The sequence below is a fragment of the Euphorbia lathyris genome, chromosome 7 (assembly GCF_963576675.1).
Source record: "Euphorbia lathyris chromosome 7, ddEupLath1.1, whole genome shotgun sequence".
NCBI lineage: Eukaryota > Viridiplantae > Streptophyta > Magnoliopsida > Malpighiales > Euphorbiaceae > Euphorbia > Euphorbia lathyris.
Window position 1 is genome coordinate 73,668,229 of NC_088916.1, and position 15,566 is coordinate 73,683,794.

General features: G+C 34.5%; 2 protein-coding genes across 5 annotated transcripts; both read left to right on the plus strand.

Moving 5' to 3' along the window:
• Positions 1-3,565: 3,565 nt before the first annotated feature.
• Positions 3,566-6,540, plus strand: LOC136200792 (F-box/kelch-repeat protein At1g22040). The gene is made up of 2 exons (XM_065991248.1): positions 3,566-3,742; positions 4,779-6,540. Exon 2 carries the CDS (start codon positions 4,831-4,833, stop codon positions 6,259-6,261), a length of 1,431 nt encoding a protein of 476 aa, XP_065847320.1. The 5' UTR covers positions 3,566-3,742; positions 4,779-4,830; the 3' UTR covers positions 6,262-6,540.
• A 5,741-nt stretch (positions 6,541-12,281) lies between these two features.
• Positions 12,282-15,359, plus strand: LOC136201027 (membrane-anchored ubiquitin-fold protein 3-like). 4 transcript variants are annotated; one of them, XR_010673644.1, is made up of 5 exons: positions 12,282-12,850; positions 14,188-14,358; positions 14,554-14,737; positions 14,845-14,906; positions 14,991-15,359. XR_010673644.1 is itself a non-coding variant. In XM_065991568.1 (4 exons), the coding sequence occupies exons 1-3, from the start codon at positions 12,721-12,723 to the stop codon at positions 14,898-14,900; spliced, it is 357 nt and encodes a 118-aa protein (XP_065847640.1). In that variant the 5' UTR covers positions 12,286-12,720; the 3' UTR covers positions 14,901-14,906; positions 14,991-15,359. The 4 variants fall into 4 exon arrangements, 2 of the variants coding, with proteins under 2 accessions (XP_065847640.1, XP_065847639.1); XR_010673643.1 differs by having other exon boundaries at positions 14,845-15,359; XM_065991568.1 differs by lacking the exon at positions 14,554-14,737 and having other exon boundaries at positions 12,286-12,850.
• Positions 15,360-15,566: the final 207 nt, after the last annotated feature.

The following is a 15,566-nucleotide window of genomic DNA, read 5'->3' on the forward strand; positions in this document are numbered from 1 at the left end:
ATTTTTTTCAATTACATTTATATATTGATAAAACACAGATCTCAATGTCAAATTACAACTGTATAGAATTAATTTAAATATCAATTTAGTTCATAAACTGTCAGATTAGTAAAAGACATAAAATTTCACCATATTATTTATTGTTTCGATTTAGGAAGCTTTTTTTCCGGAGGTTATGTCTTGATGCTATGTAAGAATAATTGTTTTAAGATAAAAATATTTTTTTTTTTGTAATCAGAATTTAACTATGTAATTGTAATACTTTGTTTTATAAATATAATATACCACAGCTTTTTACTTGTAAATTTTTAAACCACAGGCCTTTATTTACAAATTGAGCAAACCATAGACATTTTTTTCGTACTTTTTCCTTTTTTTAAATACAAAAACTATAACACCCGTTTTGCTCTTCAAACTAAAACTTCAAAATCAATTAGGATTTTAAATTATAAAAATCATTAATTCGGTCTCTGAACTAAGTAAAAATCATCAATTTGAATCCTCATCCTAAACAAAAATCATCAATTACGTCCTCATCAAAAATCATTCGGTTGAATTTTTCCTAAACATATTTTAACCAATACAAAGATTATTACATCAAATAGTCATAGTTTCTAATCATAGGATAGAAAAATTATAAAACTAGATCAAATGGAATGCTCATTTACATATTTAGACCAATTGCTAGCATATTATAAAAAAAAAAAAAGGGCGGCCCAGTCGCATTACGCGTCCCCGCTGAGCGAGGGTCCGGGGAGGGGTCCCACCACAAGGGTGTATTGGGGGCAATTGGCAAGAGGCCGCCCCTAAGACTCGAACCCGTGACCTCTGGTCACACGACAACAACGTTTTACCGTTGCGCCAAGGCTCGCCCTCTTTGCTTAGCATATTATATATCTAGATTATTTATTTGTGACTTTCCCAAAATGTCATTCATATATATATAATAACTTAGAAATTTCTTGTTCTTCCTTTATTCTCTCTTTGTTTCTTTCTTAGTTTACGAACTTGACACTCCATTTTTAATTATCAACTCATATATACATAAAAAAAATCTTCTTGTGAACTTGACACTCCGTTTTTTTAGTATTTTTTACGTTTTTCCCAGGAGCATATGATTTTACTTCTCATTTTCGCAAACTGTGAAGCCTACGAAGAGAAATACTACTTCGAAGAATGAGTTTTTCTTCGCAATTTTTGCAAACTGCGAAGAAAATTCATGTATTGAGTAGTATTTACTTTCACAGTTTTTGCTCATGATTTTTCAGTTTGGGGAATGCGAAGTGGTATATTTTGTTATTTGCCTTTACACAAGTAAACAACATGTATATCAAAATGACATAAAAAAAACATAACATTATCAAAATTTATAACAAGATTGCAATAATAATTCAAACTCTAAACCTTAAACATCACCAATGGAATGAGCACCAGTGTACCACAGTAAACCCTAATTGAAGTGCTTCCAATACATTTGGGAGGAAGTTCAGAAACAAAAGAAACTAGAACATTTGGGAGGAAGTTCAGAAGCAAAAATAACTAGAACATTTGGTTTTCACTTTCTTCATCACATCCTAATCATCCCTCACTGTGATTGATGCCTTTGTATTCAAACTAAACGGATACTTGAATTTGATGCATTTGTATTCAACCTTCACAAAAATTAAGTCATTTTAGGGAAATAATGAAAGAAATGTTTCGCAGAAAACGAAACTGCGAAGTCTGTGAAGAGAAATACAACCTGAAATTGATGATTTTGCTTCGCACATTGTGAAACCGTGAAGTATGCGAAGTCATTTTCTGGAGAAAATAATACTTCAGAGGATGATTTTGCTTTGCAGGCTTCGCAAAATATGAAGCAAACTCATTATGCGAAGTTATTTTCTAGAGAAAATACTATTTCAGATGATGATTTTGCTTCGCAGGCTTCACAAAATGCGAAGCAAATTGGTTATGCGAAGCCATTTTCTAGAAAGAGAGGAAGATGAACGCAGAAATACAGTAGATACTTATATTCTTTCCGCTTTTTTCCATTGAAATCGATAATAAACATATGATAAATGCATAAGAACGTCGAATAACGATGTCTTCGATTCACACAAAAAGAGAGGAAGAAAAAACATGAAGATGAAGAACCATGCTTTTGATTAGCACAAAGAGACAAAGAGAGGAAGTAGAGACATGATAATGAAAAAATGGATTCCGTTCGAACAATATAAAGAACGGAAGGGGGAAGATGAAACGATAGAAAGAAAGGGGGAAGATGAACGGTTTAGGGTATTTTGGGAAAGCCACAAATAAATAGTCTAGATTTATAATGTGTTGGATAATTAGACTAAATATGTAAATGAGTTTTCCATTTGATCCAATTTTGTAATTTTTCCAATAGGATACGATAATTTTTGCTCATCTAATGCTATACGTCGCCCCTATTTTACTTACCGTCGCCTCATGTTTGAGATTTTTTGCCCTTTTCATTTTTCATTCAAAAAAGTGAAATTCTCTCAACCCCGAAGAACAAAACGAAGAAAAATCATGCCTCCAAAACAAGGAAAAATAATTGAACATCTAAGTTTCATATTTACCAATAATCTGAAATTTAACGAATTGAACTTAAAAAGAATTTTTTTTTTTGGTTGAATTTGCTCTAAACGGGTAGCCCATACGGTCTGGTCCATGGACCGGTAGCATGAACTACCCTATTTTGCCTAGGCAAAACGGGTAGCCCACCCGTTTTCCTTTAGGGAAATGGATTTATTTATTTTAATTATAATAAATATTAATTATAGATAAATTACGTATTAACGCGTGCAATACATAATTTACGTATTTTTTATTTCCAATCAATAATTTATATATACGTTTTTTCTATCCAGTCAATACATAATTTACGTATAATTAAATTTACGTTCTAAAAGGTAAATAAATATAATTTACCAAATAAAAATTAATTGGACACTTCAATACGTATTTTTTATTTTTTATTTCCAATCAATACATAATTTATCTATAATAAATATTTATTATAATTAAAAAAATAAATAAATAAACCCGTTTTCCCTAAAGGAAAACGGGTAGCCCACCCGTTTTTACCTAAGCCTACCCGTTTTGCCTAGGTAAAATAGGGTAGTTCATGCTACCGGTCCATGGACCGGACCGTATGGGCTATCCGTTTAGAGCAAATTCAACCAAAAACAAATTTCTTTTTAAGTTCAATTCGTTAAATTTCAGATTATTGGTAAATACGAAACTTAGATGTTCAATTATTTTTCCTTGTTTTGGAGGCATGATTTTTCTTCGTTTTGTTCTTCGCGGTTGAGAGAATTTCACTTTTTTGAATGAAAAATGAAAAGGGCAAAAATGTCAAACAGGAGGCGACGGTAAGTAAAATAGGGGCGACAAATAGCAATCCACTTTTAATATTGATTTTGAAATTATAAGTTAAGGGGTCAAATAAATGTTCTCTCTGGAAAAAAGGAGTATTTCTTACAAGTCTAAAATTGAGTGTTTTTTTTTTTTTTTTTTTTTTTTTTGTGGGGGACAAAGAAAAGTCTAAAATTGAGTTCTATCCAACAAATTAAGGGTTAATTAATATAAATGTAATCAACTCATTCGATCATCATCGGAGCTGGACCATTTGAAAAAATTCCCCATCTATAAACACTGAACAGAGTAGAAACTTGCAGACAGATTCTTCAATTTACGTTTGATGCGTCCCTCTTATTGATTCCGCTTCCAACAGGTAAAATATCTTCAATTCAAACATCCTTTTTTTGCTATGGCGATCACTGATCTGCTTGGGTTTTGCTGTTTAACTTGATTTCCCTCGGAATTTAGAGCCGAGAGTCAATAGATTTGATTTTTCTTGCCTAAATTGAGCTTCTTATTGATTTGATGACTGAGAATTGAAATTTACGATTACTTACTGTTTTCAGCCAAACTATAGAAATGGGTGGTCATTTTTGTGGAAGATCTAGGGACATCTGTATTAGATTGGAATTGCTGTTTTTCTTTAATGCCATCGACGATTTTAGGGAATTTATTTGGAGAAAATACTGAGATGTTCTGCAATCTGAAACCATGAGTACATGGATTGATGGGATGATTTTAGGAAAGTCAAATCACTTCATATTTTGAAGAAACAAGGTACAACTTTAGCTGTTTGGTTATTGGGAGCGAATAGATTTAGACTCCACCTATAAAACTGTGCAATGTAAGCACTGAGGTTTGTGGTGTCGGAGATTAATATAAGAGCTATAATTGGGCTTTACCTATAGTTTAAACTTTTTTCAATCGGTTCTTGGATCAAACGGTCGAGGTTCAATCGGTTCCATGACTTATAGACATGAAACCAAATTAAAGGGAAACAGGTTTCTGTTATCATCTGCCGTTAATGGAGTCTATATTACTAGCATTGCGCGGTTTACTTAAATCTTGCCAATAATCATAGAGCTAATTTTGTATTTTTTCCATATTTTGTTACTTGATCATCTTCTGGACCGGTAAATGTTGTTGTCGTGTGACCGAGAGGTCATGGGTTCGAGTCTTAGAGCGGCTCATTGCCAAAAAAATTAGCTGGGGAAGGCTTGCCCCCAATACACCCTTGTGGTGGGATCCCTCCCCGAACCCTCGCTTACCGGGACGCGTAGTGCACCAGACTGCCTTTATCGTCTTCCGGAAACCAAATTAAATATGGATTTAGTTTCCTTGAACTAATGTGCTTATCTGCTTTCTCTTTAATAAACTGAGATGGCTGCATTTTTTTCTGGTTTCTTCAGCTTTTTCCAAGTCCATAGTTGGAATTGTTTGCCAGGGAGGTTTTTCTTTGTAATGGGATCTATTTTGAGCTTGGCTAGTACCAGATATAGGGCAAACCAATTTGATGAGGTCTTATACAATAATTCCAGCTTCAAGAGGCAAAAGACATCCTTGAGTTCTTATGACGAAAGCCCGAGATTGATTCCAAGTCTTCCTGATGAGTTATCAATCCAGATTCTTGCTAAAGTACCGAGAATTTGCTACTTTAATCTCAGATTGGTGTCACAAAAATGGAAGCAAACAATTATGAGCCATGAGCTGTTTCAATTAAGAAAAGAACTCGGATCGACCGAGGAGTGGCTTTATGTATTGACTAAAGCCGATGAGGAACTTACATGGCATGCTTTGGATCCTTTGTCCCGAAAATGGCAGAGGTTGCCTCCAATCCCCAATGTAAATGCAGAAGAATCTAAGATCAGTTCTTCTGGGATTCGGTTGTGGAACATCTTGGCGCCACACTTAAAAATTCCGGAGGTTATAAGGAGCTGGTTTGGGCAAAAGCAACCGTTTGATCAAATGCCATTTTGTGGTTGTGCAATTGGTGCTGTTGACGGCTGCCTGTATGTGCTCGGTGGCTTTCTCCGTGCTTCCACCACGAGTTGTGTGTGTCGATATGATCCTGTCGTCAACAGATGGAATGAGATTGCTCCTATGTCTAAAGCACGAGCTTATAGCAAGACGAGCATTTTGAACAACAAGCTATATGTTGTTGGAGGAGTTAGTCAGTTCAGAGGCGGACTGTTACCTCTTCAGTCAGCAGAAGTTTTCGATCCTTGCACGAGTACATGGTCAGAAGTCCCGAGCATGCCTTTTGCGAAATCTCAACTGCTACCAAATGCATTTTGGTCAGACATGCTCAAGCCTATTGCCACAGGGATGACTTCATATATGGGAAGATTATATGTGTCTCAAAGTTTGTATTCATGGCCCTTTTTCGTTGATGCTGGCGGAGAAATTTATGATCCTGAGACCAATTCGTGGGCTGAGATGCCGATTGGGATGGCAGAGGGTTGGCCTGCACGGCAAGCAGGTTCAAAGCTGAGTATCGTTGTAGATGACGAATTATATTCCTTCGATCCATCGAGCTCCCGAGAGTATGCTAAGATCAAGGTCTATGATCAGAAAGAAGATGCTTGGAAAGTTGCTGTAGGGAAAGTTCCTGTTTATGATTCGACGGACTCAGAATCTCCTAATCTTCTTGCTAGTTTTCATGGAAAGATACATGTCATTGCAAAAGATAGCAACCATAAAGTTGTTGTTATGCAGGCTGATGTACGCGACAACTTAGACTCTCCGCGATGGAGTTCAGTTTCGGATTCTGGTGCCTCCTCAGATGAGCCTTTTGCTTCAATAGTTGAACCTGAAGCAGTGATATGGAAGGTTGTAGCCTGTAGAGATATCAGATCCGCTGAAATTGTTAGTTGTCAAGTTGTTGATGTATAGCAGCATATTCGGAGAGATTCGCTCAGTTATGCTTATTCGGATGCCTCTCGCGAGGCAGCCACCCGGATTTCACATGTTAGAGGTATACAATCAAGAACTTTAATAGCAAGGTTGTGAATTATATGTGATAGTGTGTATAGATTCAAAAACCATATGAAGGCAATAAATTCAAAATCTTATATCCTTTACTTGCATAGTTGACAGTATCAAAATCTTCTTTTTCTGTTACTTCTGTAGATTTTGCACCATTTTAAGAGTGTTTTATTCGGCCATTGTTTACGGTTTGTTGTTGCTAATAATCTTTTTACTGTTTATGGTTTGCTGTTGCTAATAATCGGTGGATGTTTACCCTTCAAAATATATTGATATTTAAATTTAAAGTGTAACTAATATGTTAGAAATTAATCGGTAAATGTTAAAAAATATGTTATAATATAATATCATATATCAATGGGTATATTCTTAGGTATTCCATGGAAAACCTTAATAGTAATAGGTCGGGAATCCCGATAGGACAGGGACAACTATTATCGTCGCTGCCCATTCTCGAGAATAAAGATAATTTTCCTCCCTATCTCCGACCCTATGAGAATGTGTATTGTGGATTTTCCGTTCCTAATATGGTGTAACCCAATGAATATAGATATTACATGTCCCATTGACAACTCTAATTCACATGAGAGAATCAAGTCAACGAAGAATGGAAAAGGGTTAAGTTTAAATTATTAAGCGAAAGGGGATGCGAAATGGACTATCAAGAAGCATCAAAAAGATGAAAATCAAGCCACTTTGCTTAATTATGAAGATATTAATTCATTGGAAAATATTCAGGGAGTTCACAAGATAATTATGGATGTAATGAAGAAAATGGAGGTAGAATCAGAAGAGAAACAGAGCGAGAAATCCAAAAATAATGAAGAAAATGCATTAGCAATTAGATCTATCTACGGGTCGGTCCGTCCAAACCTGTGTCCTTTAAGTCGGGTTGGACAATAAAAATTGCTCTTAGACCCAGCCCGAACCAAACCTGTCTATTTTTTTGACAGACTTGGGATTAATAAAAATAGCACGAGTAGGCCCAGCCCGGCCCATCTTATTAATATTAATTAAGAAATTTATATATTTATAATTAATTTTTAATTATAAATTTTATATTTTATAATTAAAAATTATGTATATTCTTTAAATGGGTTTATATGGGATGAATTTGGGATTTGATATTTAAACCCGAACCTGTCTAAATTAATTGCAGGCTGAACTAGGCTTGAAATGATCTTTTTACATAAAAACTCGTTATGCCTGATCCAGTTCGGCCATGAACAGGTCTATTAACAGCTTACTATTCCTTGCGTGCTACTAGCTCGGCCTGCGGCCGTTGGCCTTCCTTCTCCCTTTTCATTTAATTATGGTATTGCCATCAATCCTCCTTTTATTTGTTTATAAAAAGGGTGAAATACATGAATATCATAATTAAGTACAAAATTATACTAAGTCATATAACCAAACTTAATTCTATATATCATTATTTTTTATATATTATGATTTTACACCGTAATTTAAAAATTTTAGAATCCATTTCATAAATCATAAACCCTAAAAAATATATTATAGACGTCTAATTTCCTTAAAATATATTAAAAGTACTGTTTTACTAATTTAATATAATCCAAAATTATGATTTGATATAGTTGTAAATAGTTTTTAAAAGATAAATTTCTATGTAATTTTTCCTCATAAAAATGTCAACAGTCCCCTTTTTAGTTATTAACAGAAATGCCACATTCCCCTTCTTTTATTTATTTACATAATCACCACCTAATTTTATTCCTATACATTTTATGCCTATATATTTTTCTTTTTGTCCCTTTTTATGTTGGTTTTAGGGAATTTATTGAGAAATTAGGTTCATCTCTCACATGTTTTGAGAGTTTTTAATCCATCAAGTTCAAGCTTGTAAATATTCTTTATTGGATTAGGCTCAAAACCAACTGCCAATCTTTCCTCCCAACCTTTTTCTACATCATTTGATGTTAGAGCTTTGACCGTTTCCTAATACGAGACTTCTTCGAACACTTTTTTTTTAATCAAACAAAAACTTTTATTAACTTAAATCAGAAGATAACACTTCAATAATAAACGGTGGTGGACAGGCCCACTCACCACGAACAGAACTAGAAGTAACAGCTTTAGCTAGGCTATGGGCTGCTAAATTCGCTGATCGTTTAATAAAAGAGATCGAACAAGAGTTCAAATCTCGCAACAAATCACAACACTGATATAGTATGAAATGGGCCTAAAGAGGATTATTTAAGCCCATTATCTCATGTTATTAGCTAGCCTACTCAGAGCTCCAAGGACTTCTACGGAAACAAAAAGAGGGAAAGACCTTGGACCTCTAAACACACGCCAAAGTCACTTATTACGGGAATTTAGATTCCGAACCAATCGGATAATGACACGTGTGTCCAAACACAATCTCAAATGTCTATAAATAGCGCCAAGAACACAATTCTAAACACCTGGATACTATTACATTCTTTCTAAGTTCTGTATTCTCCATATTGGCTTAAGTATCAGAGAGGGTTTACCGGTCACCGGCCCCCTATTTGACTGTTTTCTATCTTTCAGGTCTTTGGAAGTAACATTCATGCACTTTAAGGATAATCTGATATCACATATTTTGAACGCAAATGAAATGAGTAACGTTCTATTAACCGCACATTTTATGTTTAAATTTTAATATGACAAAAAAAAAATTAATGTGTTAAAATTAAATATTAGAGGCTAAATTTATCAAAATCAAAAAAAAAAGACCTAAAAATGATTTTGTGACTTTATAATTCTATGTGATATGACAATTTATACCATTAATTATTAAAATTCAAGAATAATATCTCTATGCATATAATAAAGACAATATTCTTTGGAGTAGGCTTTTTATTAATTAAGTAATCCTAAAGAAATTAGGAATGAGTGATTCACATTTTAAAAATATGGAAAACATTAATAATGGAAGTGGCGTGGAATCGACTCATTCCTAAATACCTATATTTAAAATCAATTTTCTTCTTTACAACTCATCTCGAGCTCAATTTTTTTTCTTTTTTTTTGTTTTTAGAATTAAAATTTTAATTTTAAAATTTAGTTTCCTTAATCTCAGTAGCAAAAAAAAAAATGCTATGAATGGGTTAAAAATAAAAAAGAAATCATTTAAAATAATTAATTATGTTAAAATAAAACCAAACATGGAGTAAAAAATAATATAAAAGAAAAAATCATTTAAAATTAAATATATTCTTTTTCTTTTGACGGTTTTTTTTTTACTTTTTAACTGGAAGATAAACTTTTTTTTTTATTTTTTTATTGAATAATTTTTTAGGCTAATTACAAAAACTACCATGTGGTTTGGTCGATTTGTTGAACCTTATATGTGGTATTTTTTTTCACAAACGCAACCCTGTAGTTGTCACCGTTAACAAAATCAAGGCAACTGGCTGGAAAAAGTTAACTATGTAACATGGCACAGGGGTATTTTCAACGAATTTTTTACTTTTTTTTTTACTTTTTTTTTCATTCTCTCTCCTTTGGAAGAAGAAAAAGAAAAAGAAGAAACGTTAAAGTCAATAAAATAAAAAACTCAAAATTGCTTATATGATTTAACAGTGTTAAATTAGTTGCCGCGATTTTGTTAACGGTGACAACTTCAAGGCTGTGTTTGTAAAAAAAATATCACAGGTACCGGTTCGCAAATCGATCAAACCACATGGTAGTTTTTTTATAATTAATCCTAATTTGTTTTATTGATCTACTGTGGTAGATTTTGTAGTTTCTTCTTTGTTTGTGATTTTTTGTTCTTTCTCTCCTTATAGATAGCATAAAACTTGGCCTCGGAATCCTCGCCTTTTACTGGGAGGTTCCTTTCCTTGGGCGCACATCGATCGGGCTGTAAATGAACAGAGCCGCTCATGAGCGGCTCGGTGATCGGCTCGATAAAAGCTCGGCTCGACTTGGCTCGATTTGTAAACGAGCCGCTCGTGAACACGATTTACTGGCTCGGTTCGTAAATGAGCCAAGCTTGAGCAGGCCAAAGCTCGGCTCGAAAGCTCGCGAGCAGACTCGATTAGAACATTTATGAACAAATTTTAGTTTTGTAGAAAACTATATAGTTTTGTGTTAGACCACAAATATCTAAACTTAATATTATTTCATTTGCTATTAGATGAGTTCGTTCACAAACATAATAAATGAGTAATAGACGAACTATTAGCAAGCATCTTGTTTATTTATTCACTAACTTTGTTTGTGAGCTTGTTTATGTACACAATTAAAGAGTTATTTGCGAGCAAACTTCACAAATATAATTAACAATTTACTCACAAACAATTCATGGTTAGATAATTTTTTTAATGAACCAAGTCCAAAAGAGGATTTTGGGCTCGAAACAAGCTCGAAGCTCGGCTCAAGCTCGTTGAGAAAGCCAAAGCTCGGTTCAGACTCGGCTCGTTAATTTTATAGCAAGCTCAGCTCGGGCTCGAGCTCGTTAATTTTATAGCGAGCCGAGCTTGAACAGGCCAAAGCTCGGCTCGGCTCGGCTCGGCTCGATTACAGCCCTACACATCGATTACGAGTCTTAGGTTCGATTATCTTTTCCTAACTGATAGATCGGGACTCGACGGATCTGTGTCATGTTCTTCTACGATTTGAGTATGTGGTCCTCCTATTCGGGGAAGGTCGCCTTTCTTCTCTTCCACAGGTCGATTTTTCGAGGGACTGCTCATTGGCATTCTTTGCCTTCCATGTAAGGGGAGTTCTGAACTTGAGGTGTCTTATTGGGACGTATTCTCTTCCCCTTAACTGGGCGCCAAAATTTCTTAATCGATCACTTGGTGATCCGTCCCGCTGACGACGACAGCTTCGGACAATGTGGTGTTCGATGAGTAGTTGGTATTCTCATGTTTATTTATGTACCTAATAGTCTCTTCTGCTATCTTCAGCTTCTCTTTAACTTCTTCCATTTGAAAGGCGTGTTCTTGTCGCATAACACTTACAACATCGTGGATAGATCCCAGGTTTTATATCAGTCGTCAAGAGATTGTGCCTAAGAGACTTTGATGTTAGGCATCTAATGCTTCCGTATCTTCCGTCATTTCCAAAGCTAGATCATGGTCGGCCTAAAACTGTCGGCGTGCTTTTTCTTTGTCCGTAATCTAAACTCCAAACACAGAGAGTGCACTAGATGATGGGAGTTGAATGGAACTACTTAAGCGGGTCATTGTTGTGTTTGTTCCACGCTCACCACACCAATTTGATGTGGTTGAACCATGTAAGTCCACTTGGAAGCCTGCAATTGGAAAGAAACAATGTCAAAGGGGTCAGTTGTCTATCTTACCCGCTCTGAGCTAATTTGAGATAAGACTTGGGGATGAACATAACAGTAAATCAAAGCTAAGATTTAAGTTTAATGAATAAATAAAGTAGTGTACCTTGAGTTATTCTTACTTTATTTATACTATGATCGAGCTATAGAAGATGATTATGGGTTTATACACCTATTGATAGATGAACGTGCGCCCGGATACCAGGGTCTATGGTCTGATTTCAGCCCCCATACATGGTCTTACGACTTTGCGGAGACCTGTGTTTTTGGCAAAGAGTCGCCCCTTAAATCCACTAGGCCCATGATTTACAAGATCGTGCATGATTGTTGTAATAAGTGGATTCTTGACTGGTCCTTTAAGACTTTCCGAGCCAAAATCTCCAATAAGGAGTCCTATTGATTGACTAGTTTTGTTATGGTAACATCGTATGTTTAGTTTTGTGTTGTTTTATTTGTTATGGTAACATCATATGTTTAGTTTTGTGTTGTTTTATTTGTCTTTCATGACTAATTGAGCTTTTCGTTGTATTAAAAAAATCGGCAATTAATAACTTGAAAATATTATTATTATTATACCAATTGATTAATGGATTAATATGAGTAAATTGCTTTATAATCAAGGCAAAGTGTTACATTAAATTATCATTGAAAACTTTCAGTTAGATTCAGTTAGGTAAAACCACAACCTTTGAAAAATTTCCCCATTGCTTCCTTTCTCTCTTTCCTTCTTCCTTTCTACATCAAGCAAATCCAATACCTTCCTTTCTTCTTTCTCTCGTATTTCTCATCAATTACTCAAAAACCCGCACAATCGCCGTGTATAGATATATAGATACCAATCAAATTGGATCATAATCTCACAAATCTGTTTCTTTTTTCAGATTCTATGTTAAAGATCACTTCGATCTTATTTTTTCAATTTGGATACACTGTTTCCGATGTGGAATTGCTGTCATATCAGTCTGAATTTTTTGTAAAAGAGGGTCGATAACGAAGATAATCGGATCTTTTTGAGAGTTGAAAAGCTGTAGTATGGGAAATTGATTTTGGGGGTAGGGTTTTGGAAAAGTGAATTATAATCTATGGCAGGAGAAAATTTATTTGAGCTCAAATTCAGGTTAGCAGATGGTACGGATATAGGGCCAAGCAAATACAGTCCGGCAACCACAGTTACCACTCTCAAAGAGAAGATAATTGCTCAGTGGCCAAGAGGTTTGGACTTCTTTCTGTGTTTAATTTTTTTGCATCTTGAATTGATTTTTTGCGATTGGACTTTTATTGATCTGGGATTTGTCTTTACTTTTTCAGATTACTGTTTGATTTCAGTTGGATTTGAATTTTTACGTTTTGTTCTTGTTTGTTGTGATTTGCTTATTAGCAAAGATCATTATGATAAGATCTTTGATTCGATGATTGGGTTTCAAAATGTAATCCTTCTTTCTAATTTCTTTTTCTTTTTTCTGAGTATTCAACAGTTCATTTATCCAATTTTAGTTCACCTCTGCAGTAAATATTGCAGATGAAATCCCTAGAAATTGCTTTTCCTTAGATTGTTTGATTTGAACACTGAGAAATGCACTAAAATATTGCCTTGAGATAAGTACAAAAATAACTTTAGTGAAAATTTTAATCTTTGTAAATGGAGAAAACCTCAAACTCGTATTCGTAAACTTTTAAACTACATAAACGTCTTTACAAATGCATAATAGCACACAATATATTTTTTGTACTTTCCCTATTTACCAACTAACAAAATCTTAGACCTAAAATAGATGAATTTTGATCATATTGTTGTCAGTTGTTCATTTTTCCTTGTTCAAGCTGTTAAGGGGATCCCAATCAAGCCATTTCGTATTTGTAAACTTTCAATTTGACACATTGAGCACTCGGTCAATTATGAGCGCACACATTAAGCCCCTTGTTACAATGGAAGTTGGTTGTGAATGGAAAACTCAGTTAAAAGATCGTTATTTATTTATTTCTAATTGAAATTATACTTTTTAACACCTCGAAAGCAGCTTTTTACATGTCTGATATAGCTGTACAAAAAACTATATAGATATAATTTCAATCTATGAAAAATGGACACATCTGAAATAAGTAATGCTCTTTTAGCTAAGTTTAATGTTCAGAACTAACTTTTCTGATAATCAGGGGCTTAATATGTATAATTATAGTTGATCAAAGCCTCAATGTGTGAAATTGAAAGATTAGGCGCTTAACCAACAAAGATCATGGGCCTAAAGATGCTTTTTTTCCTTCTTCTTTTTTGCTGTAAATTTGAAGCTTGTTTTAGATTCTAAATAGGAGTTTTTTTGCATCAGCACATATAGTCAGGCAGGCCAAAAATTGTCAATTTCTGACACGACAACACTAATATCATTTTTGTCTCATCTATATGATATATAATCATGAATATATGTCTTATGAAACGATTATCTGTTTTGTCATCCCTACAAAAACGAAGAATAAAAAAATCTGGGAAACCTGGTTTAATGATTACAAAATCATTGGTGTCTAATTGAATTTCATTTTCTAATGAGTTGCAGATAAAGAAAATGGTCCAAGGGCTCTAAATGATGTGAAACTCATCAATGGTGGCAAGATACTGGAAAACAATAAGACTCTAGCCGAGTCCAGACTTCCGGTCAGCGAGCTTCCCGGAGGTGTAATTACCATGCACGTAGTTCTTCGCCCTCCCATGCCTGAAAAAAACAGCGGTAATCATGTGTTTTATATTACTATGATGCACGTGTTTATATCCCATTCTTCCAATAGATATTCGTGTTCTTTTCTTTTAAAATTGGACTAGTTGATCAAGGTAACACAGACATGGTTTCTAGGTTCATAGTTTCTTTTAGCTAATGTCAATTTACAAGAAATGCTAATGACCTTGTGTATGCCATGTAAAATAGGCTTTTTCATAGTGACTCCACTCCGTTCACGTCCTATGGTTCTGTCGAAAATTGAAATCTTCGATAAATACAACTCACAAGGATACTGTTTTCGTGGTTCCTAGCAAACTTGTTTAAATTCACAGCATAATCAATGTCTTTTCATCAGCATCATGTTCCTCCTCGTCTCGAATAAGGGACAAGGGTAAGCAAGCATTTGTAGATAGTTTTCATGGTGTGCATTGTGTGTGTATCGAGAATGAAACAAAAATGTGCAACCTAAAGATCTAACACTTGGTTTATTTTTCTCAGAAAAGTTGCGGAAAAATTCTAAAAAGACAGCAGGTTGCGCGTGTGCAATCTTATAGCTATGTGTAAGAATATCACTGATGCTTCTTCTCAAGCCGGTGTTTATCCTAGTTAGAAAGTCAATCTGATGGTTGAAAGTCACAATGCAGTTCGAAAATGATACCGTGGATTCGGAAAAAAAAGCATTACACGTCAGAAACACAAGCTTCTGTTCAGTGACCGAGATTGCTCTGTTGCATTTGGCTTTGGGTTTCCTTATTAAATTACTTCACAGTTCTTTCACTAGTTGCAAATGGATAATGGAAGTTCATTTGATGAAGAGTTTCTTCAACCAACAGAGTGGAAAAAAAAAAACAATAAAAAGTGAAGAACAGAAGACTAAAGGGTGTCATAGGAAGAATGATTTTTTCATTTTGATTTGTTGTAATCAGAATACTTACAGAATGGCACAGTAAATAATTTTTTACCACATTTTCAGTGACATGTGAAATATATTTAGTAGATAACTCCACTTTAAAGCAATTGCAGATAGGTAGGATTGGCAATTCGTGTAAATGGGTCGTTTTTTATCGTGTCTATTGGCAGGTTAATGTTTAATGAGTCAATTCTGATCCGGCCAGGAGATCTTTTGTGTCATTATCGGATCAACCTAAACTTGACCCGATGCTCATTTAACAAAATTCCAATTCGCTAATTATAAGTAATATTGCCACCTATCTCATGTC

Excerpts from the sequence above, each read along its gene's own strand:
- LOC136200792 (XM_065991248.1), top strand. The coding sequence starts at position 4,831 with ATGGGATCTATTTTGAGCTTGGCTAGTACCAGATATAGGGCAAACCAA.
- LOC136201027 (XM_065991568.1), top strand. The coding sequence starts at position 12,721 with ATGGCAGGAGAAAATTTATTTGAGCTCAAATTCAGGTTAGCAGATGGT. Across the intron at positions 12,851-14,187 it reads AATTGCTCAGTGGCCAAGAG|ATAAAGAAAATGGTCCAAGG; the intron begins GTTTGGACTTCT and ends AATGAGTTGCAG. Across the intron at positions 14,359-14,844 it reads CATGCCTGAAAAAAACAGCG|AAAAGTTGCGGAAAAATTCT; the intron begins GTAATCATGTGT and ends TATTTTTCTCAG.